At 41.1% G+C, this 7,225-nt stretch overlaps 1 protein-coding gene across 1 annotated transcript in view; it reads right to left on the bottom strand.

Annotated features, from left to right (window-relative positions):
* Positions 1-883: 883 nt before the first annotated feature.
* The window catches only part of thbs2a (thrombospondin 2a), a 48,129-nt gene continuing 41,787 nt past the window's right edge, over positions 884-7,225 (bottom strand). Inside the window, 8 exon segments of the mRNA XM_046357419.1 lie at positions 884-1,962; positions 2,579-2,612; positions 2,882-3,021; positions 3,273-3,370; positions 3,541-3,812; positions 4,272-4,499; positions 6,237-6,471; positions 6,752-6,870. Of these exon segments, the coding sequence (XP_046213375.1) occupies positions 1,959-1,962; positions 2,579-2,612; positions 2,882-3,021; positions 3,273-3,370; positions 3,541-3,812; positions 4,272-4,499; positions 6,237-6,471; positions 6,752-6,870 (1,130 nt within the window). The 3' untranslated portion in view covers positions 884-1,958.

Below are 7,225 nucleotides of genomic sequence, written 5' to 3'. Positions count from 1 at the left end.
GAGTGTTACAACTAACCCAAACTATAGCTACTACACCTTCTCAAAACCACTGCATTGTTTTGTATATTTTATCTGAGTGATTATAGGGCCTATCTTGAGCATTTGGCTAACATATCCATCAAGTACACTGAACAAAAATATAAACGCAAAATGTAAAGTGTTGGGCCCATGTTTCATGAGCTGAAATAAAAGATCCCAGAAACTTTTCATATGCACAAAAAGATTATTTCTCTCAAATTGTGTGCACGAATTTGTTTATATCCCTGTTAGTGAGCATTTCTCCTACGCCGAGATAATTCATCCACCTGACAGGTGTGGCATATCAAGAAGCTGATTACACAGCATTTTCATTACACAGATGCACCTTGTGCTGGGGACAATAAAAGGCCAGTTTTGTCACAACACAATGCCACAGATGTGTCAAGTTTGAGGGAGTGTGCAGTTGGGATGCTGACTGCAAAAATGTCCACCAGAGCTATTGCCAGAGAATTTAATGTTAATTTCTCTACCGTAAGCCACCTCCAACGTCATTTTAGAGAATATGTCGAACCGGCCTCACAACCGCAGACAACGTGTATGGCGTTGTGTGGGCGAGCGGTTTGCTGATGCCAACATTGTGAACAGAGTGCCCTGTGGTGGTGGGGTTATGTTACAGGCAGGCATAAGCTACGGACAACAAACACCATTTTGTCGATGGCAATTTGAATGCACAAAGATACTGTGACAAGATCCTGAGGCCCACTGTGAGGCCCATTTTTTTTAAAGGTTTCTTTGACCAACAGATTCATATCTGTATTCCCAGTCATGCGAAATCAATAGATTAGGGCCTAATGAATTTATTTCAATTAACCAATTTTCTCATATGAACTGTAACTCAGTAAAATTGTTGCATGTTGTTTTATTATTTAAATTTTTGTTCAGTATAACATAACACTGCATAGTACACAACGTTTGTGATAGTGTATTTTTAACTTGATGTTTGAGAAATTTTTATGTTGATATCCAACAATCTTCAATTGTGAAATTTCGTCAGTGTAAACAAATAAATAAATTATTTACAATCTCTAACAAAAAAGCAAACAAACAAAATAAACAAACCAGCAAGACATAAACTCGTGATAATAATTTACAGAAGAAATTATAATACAAACTTAGTATAAACATCTTCATCCCAAAGTACTTTAAAATGTTATAAGACGGTCTCACGGTCAACCTTTTTAGAGTTTGACAAACATTTTAAATGAGCAACTGAAGACCCTTTTAACAAAACTGCATTCTGGGTGGTATAAGAATCAATACAAAAAATAAGAACTTTCTTCAAGTCAGCGACGTACATCAGTGTGCTTTGGTATTGATTAAGAGTTTGGTGGATATTTAGCAGTAAATATTAAAATTGATCCAATTTTTCACTGCAGGGCTGAAACTGCTGAGGTCAATACAGAGACCTTTAGTTGATAAGCAACCTAGATGCCTTTATTGTACATTGTACTTAGCATCAAGTTGATCTCTTTTCCAGCACAAACAATATCAATATTTATCGAGTAACAATAATTTTATATTTACTTTTGTTAATGTAAAGCTGTAAAAAGTTTGGAAGAAATCTGAGTAAAGCACATAAGTGGTTCTACAAATAATCCCTATAATATGTTGTCAACATCAGTTACTTAGTTTTTATCATTGCTAAGACCTTTTTCATTTGTCCACAAGGCCTTTTTCATTTGTCATCGGTTTTCATTTCTCAAGGATATGTCTTTTCACATAAAGGCACTCAGAAAAACTGGAAAAGGCCCCGGCTGCCTCTTCAATGGAAAGTTAGAGGCAAAAATACTTTGGTGGGGCGAAGCTGAAGCTCCATTTCATTGGTTGAAATGACGAACGAATCAGCAAAAGGCTGATGTTCAGGTTATGAGGTTTAGTGTCTTTAGCCATTTGAAGTTTTCACATCCAACGCTGTTCAGTTATCTAGTGAAAATAGGAGAAAATGTATGATTATTTATTCTAAGCACATTTATAACAAAAAAGCTAAGGAATAACAGCATATCCAGAGTCATACAGTATATAGAGTAATCTATACAGCCGTATACATACACAATATGGTATGGAAATATAGCCAACAATACAGCAACTGGTGGAGCATTGTGTGTATCTTACAGTAAAGCGTGAACAAGCAATATTCTCGTATTTGAGATCAAAGTAGCACCTGAAACCCTTTAAGACCACACACCAGATCTCTCACACAGTGTCACACACACACCAGACCTCTCCCAGTGTCACACACACACCTCTCCCAGTGTCACACACACACACACACACACACACACACACACACACACACACACACACACACACACACACACACACACACACACACACACACACACACACACACACACACACCGAACAATCTGAACCACACATCCACACACATACAGTATGCACACAACATAGTCTAAGGGCTCTATTACATCCATATAGCCGAACTTCAGCGTTACAGCAGAAACAAAAGCGTGACTTCTGTTTTTTTGTTGTGATTTTTTATACAGCCGACACAAAACAGATACACCTTTATGATTGTTACCTGATGGACAACACAGTTGGAAACTCCAGCTTATCTGAGTATTGGAAAAGATTTGGAAGGTTTTAAAAACACTTTTTTTACCCCTTCCCCTGCATTTTGTCTCCCAAATAGGAGAGATCTCTTCCACAATTACCAACCAACCATTCTTTTCACAAACCATGGACTGTACTAGCCTGGTCCCAGATCTGTTTGTGCCATCTTGCCAACTTCTATGGTCATTGGCGTGACACCATAGGAGTTAGCAAGACAGCACAAACAGATCTGGGACCTGGCTAGAACGGTGTTGCTAACTACATGACTCACCTCTACACTCATATTTGAGATCAGAGAAGAAGACCAGTTCCTGGGAGAAGACAAACAGGCCTAACCGTCCTCCAGCAAACGTCTTGTCATACACTGGTCCCGAGTCTGCCAAGATCAGTTTCCCTTCATAGACCACAACCCTACAAAACACAACAAGACAATACATGAATGATTGAAACTGAGTGGAGTGCTGGAGTACTGTACATTTGGACAAAGCACCCTGGTTAACAGCTTAACCTATAGTATATCATCATAAAAAGTATTTTCGGACTGTTACTGAGGAAAGTGTGATGGGTGTGATTGGTTGGATTCAATCCCGGGTCTCCTACATACCACGAGACTGTGTTAGCCCACTGAGCTAAAGTCTAGGCATTAGGCTAGACCTGCTCACCTAATGAATCCAGTCTTGGGTCTGTGGATGAGGTGCCACCTGTAGGCTGTGTAATCCTTCCAGCCAATGTTCTTTGGGTCGTGCCACAGAGTGCGCACCTGTGGACAACAGATAAGGAAACCATTTAATTATTGAAGATCTATGATTTATGATAACTTTATAAATTTGACTGGCTGCTTGAAAGATTGCTTAATAGAGGGTGTGGCTAAACCAGAGAAACCATTTGATGTTTTGTCTCTACAAAATTATATATTGGATCTTAGCACACCTGATTTTTTGTGTTGCCTGTGTGCCACAGGGCATTTCTCAGGTTCTCCCCTGTGCCCGTAGTTGAGTTGACCACCTTGAGAGAGACACCAGAGATACCAAAGGCCTTGGAGGGTTTGTCTTCCCAGTAGGTCTGAGTGATCTGCTTCCACATCACCACGTAGAAGCGGCCGCTCGACTGGTAACCGAACACAAAGCCAGCATAGTCGTCATCCCGGTCCGTGTTCACGTAGAACGTACCACTGAAGTCCACCGCGTTGAACTCATCAAAGCCTAGAACGGTGGAACAGAAGAAGTGAACACCTAGGGTGGTTGGTGGGACACACATTTGAATAATACTTCTGCTCCTCTTAATATTTATTGATCATAGAAATAGTTGGACATCTTGCTTATGGTAACATATCAGATCTAAATGATCATACAACTGTATAGGGTTGCAAATGTCCTGAAATCCATATTGCGGATTCCTGGAATCAGGAGGGAATAAGCTGGGAGGGAATCTGGGATTTCTGAAAAATCAGGCATAAGGGAAAGTTTATTGAATTTTACTACCCTACAAGGGAATATATGAAAGTATCTGAGGTAAGGTCGCCCACTGCGTTGACAGGGTCAGAGTTGACATTCTGCACATCTCTAAACTGTAGTGAATTAAATATCTTTAATCTATTGCTAATATTTCTCTCTCTTTTACGGCAGTATAGGGACTACATATTGAGGTTATATCCTACTCACCAACAGCGATGCCAGGGTCAGAGTTGACGGTCTGTACCAGCTCCTTGCCCTGATGTCTAACCACCCAGTTGGGGTCGATCTGCGCTGTTCCCTTGGGGTCCAGGTGCACCATCTGAAACTTCCGGAAGTTTGTGACGCTGACGGCATTGTTCTCAGGACACACGTCAAGGAAGTCTGGGATGTTGTCGTTGTCAAAGTCGTCTTTGCAGGCGTCTCCTCTACCGTCGCCTGTTGATAGAAGAACAGAAGATGCTGGGTTAAAATAAAGAGGCTTATTGTGAGAACTTTGACAGAGACTATGGTCTTTATTTTTATTTATTTAACCAGGCAAGTCAGTTAAGAACAAATTCTTATTTACAATGACGGCCTCCACCGACCAAACCCGGAAGACGATAGGCCAATTTTACACCGTCCTATGGGACACTCAATCACTGCGATGCAGTGCCTTAGACCACTGTGTTACTTCCTGTGCTGAAACGTGTCACCTTTTTGAATGAATAAAAGAACACCATTAATTCATAATATTTATTTGTTGCTCTCCTATTCCTTTTTATTGGAACGATAGGTGAAAACTAACCATGGCGACTACAGTAGGCCTATATAACTCCCTAGTTTCCACACTAGCAATAATGTTGCAACATTCCTACCACAGGGAAGGCAGACGTTTCACTCACTCTACCAGCGTTTCATAAAAATAATCGCAATTCCTGTAGATTTTAATATGTCCGCCAAGTCCAATAAGGAGTCTCAGTCATCTGCCTGCCGTGACAACTTCTACTGAAACATGTAACTATCTCAGAGGCCATAGTCTATTAGAAACAGACTCATAATACAGAGCAAAGGGAAGTTGCCAGCGAGCTGTAAACCTGTTTTCTCCACTTTCTCCTCTACTCTTCTGTAATTGCACAGGAAGCTGACTTGATTCTATCAAATAAACACCTTCTGATGAGGTGTTAAGAGGGTTAAGGGATCTGGCTCTAGGGTTTGTCTTTGAGAAGTATCTCATTCTCTTTCTCCCCCTCTCTTTCTCCATCGCTCTCTCTTTCGCTCTCTAGTTCCCTCTCTCTCTCTCTCCCTGTCTTCCCTACCTCTCCCAGTCTCCACACAGCCTGCTTCTAGTTAAAACCAGTTACACAAACTTCAGGTAACTCTGCATGATGAAATTGAAATTGGGCACTGTGGATTAGCACAGATGCCCCCTTCGGAAATAAAACTTCATGGCCTGGCGGCTGGGTGGCTGACGGATGATTCCCTCATGGGTTCCCGCACGATAAAGTCCCACGCTAATGACGTCATCAACCCTAACCCAGAAATAACCCTTTTTGTTAACTCCTTAAATGTCTGACCCACCATACTTGCACCACAATAAAAATTGCGGGAGCATTCAACAATTCAACAGTGTACAGATATGTATATTTCTATCATCAGTTGACTTTTTGTACCCTACACCTGCAAGTTCCTGAATGTGTGTACACTACTTCTAAACCGCCCACCATACTTCACATTTTGTAGAGAGAGAGAGAGGAACAAGACATATTGAACGGTAAATATATGAAGATATATATGAAATATATGAATGAAAAGGTGGTTAAGAGGTAAAAGGCACCCCGTGTTTTTTATGGTGGGCAGAAAAACGCTATTCCTATATCATACACAACCGCTGTTATAGTAGTAGCTATAGTTTACAGGACAATGGGACATGGCATGTTGACCTATATCTATAAAGATTAGTGTAAAAAGGAGGGTGGACAGGTGCAGGGACGTCTCAACGGAAGATTCCTGTATCACAAGCAATCCTCTGTGTGATGTTTGATAGTATCTATGGTAGTGTATACAGGGCTATTACAGAAGTCACAAATCAACCTACTGGATACTAATTCTTCCTCAGGCTGCTACAGGCAGCTACAGTTACAGCCTTCTTCACGGGCGTGAGGGTATTCAACATGGTGTGTTTGTCCCCCTTACCATCAGAGTCCAGTTGATCTTTATTGGGTGTCAATCTACAGTTGTCCCTATCGTCAGGGATACCGTCATTGTCATCGTCGAAGTCACAGGCGTCCCCCTTGCCGTCCTTATCGTGGTCGGCCTGGTTGGAGTTGGCGACGTAAGGACAGTTGTCCAGGTTATTCTGGTGACCGTCTTCATCGATATCCTGGTTGTTGTCACACTGGTCTCCTACAAGGTCATTGTCTGTGTCAGCCTGTTAAAGAGGAGAGGACAGGAGAGGACAGGAGTGTTACAGTGGCCAGCATGATAAAAAAAAATCCAACATTTTCCAGAACTTTTCCAAATATTTTCCAGAAATCCCGGTTGCAAGATTCCCAGAGTGATGAATAAGAAGGGTCATCCAAATCCTCCAACTGGGAATGTCTAGAAATCCTGTGAATTTGGGGAGCGTTTCTGGAATTTTGCAACCTTGATAGCTATGATGTCCTTTTTGTAATTACACAAAAGGCAAAGTGACTGTTCTTTATTCCCACCTGGTCAGGGTTGTGTAGCAGAGGACAGTTGTCACACTGGTCACCGACTCCATCCATGTCAGTGTCCTTCTGGTCATTGTTGTACAAGTAAGGGCAGTTGTCTTGCTCGTTTAGGATTTCTAAAGGAATAGGGAAATGGACATTAAACAAGATGCAGCGGTAATATCATGTGTGCAGGACATACCTGTAGTCATAATCCTAGATATTTGCTTGCCTGTTCTTGCATGTGGCATTTCGCGTTCCGTGCCATAGAAGTAGCTAATGCTAATTAATCACTTCATAGTTTAGGGCGGAAAGATTAATCGCAAAACCATGCCAGCTGGTCATTCCTTTGCATGATTTATTATCCTGCAATAATCCATAAAATGTTTTCTGAGTATCCATTAAGATTTTTTTTTAAATGTCATGACTAGTTCAGAGCCAACTACTGTCAATAGCAATACAAATGAATGACTTTTAAATAATATATTACAC

Source organism: Oncorhynchus gorbuscha, linkage group LG07 (genome assembly GCF_021184085.1).
Source record: "Oncorhynchus gorbuscha isolate QuinsamMale2020 ecotype Even-year linkage group LG07, OgorEven_v1.0, whole genome shotgun sequence".
Taxonomy (NCBI): Eukaryota; Metazoa; Chordata; class Actinopteri; order Salmoniformes; family Salmonidae; genus Oncorhynchus; species Oncorhynchus gorbuscha.
The sequence above is the reverse complement of the archived record's forward strand: the minus strand, read 5'-3'. Positions and strand labels throughout refer to the sequence as shown.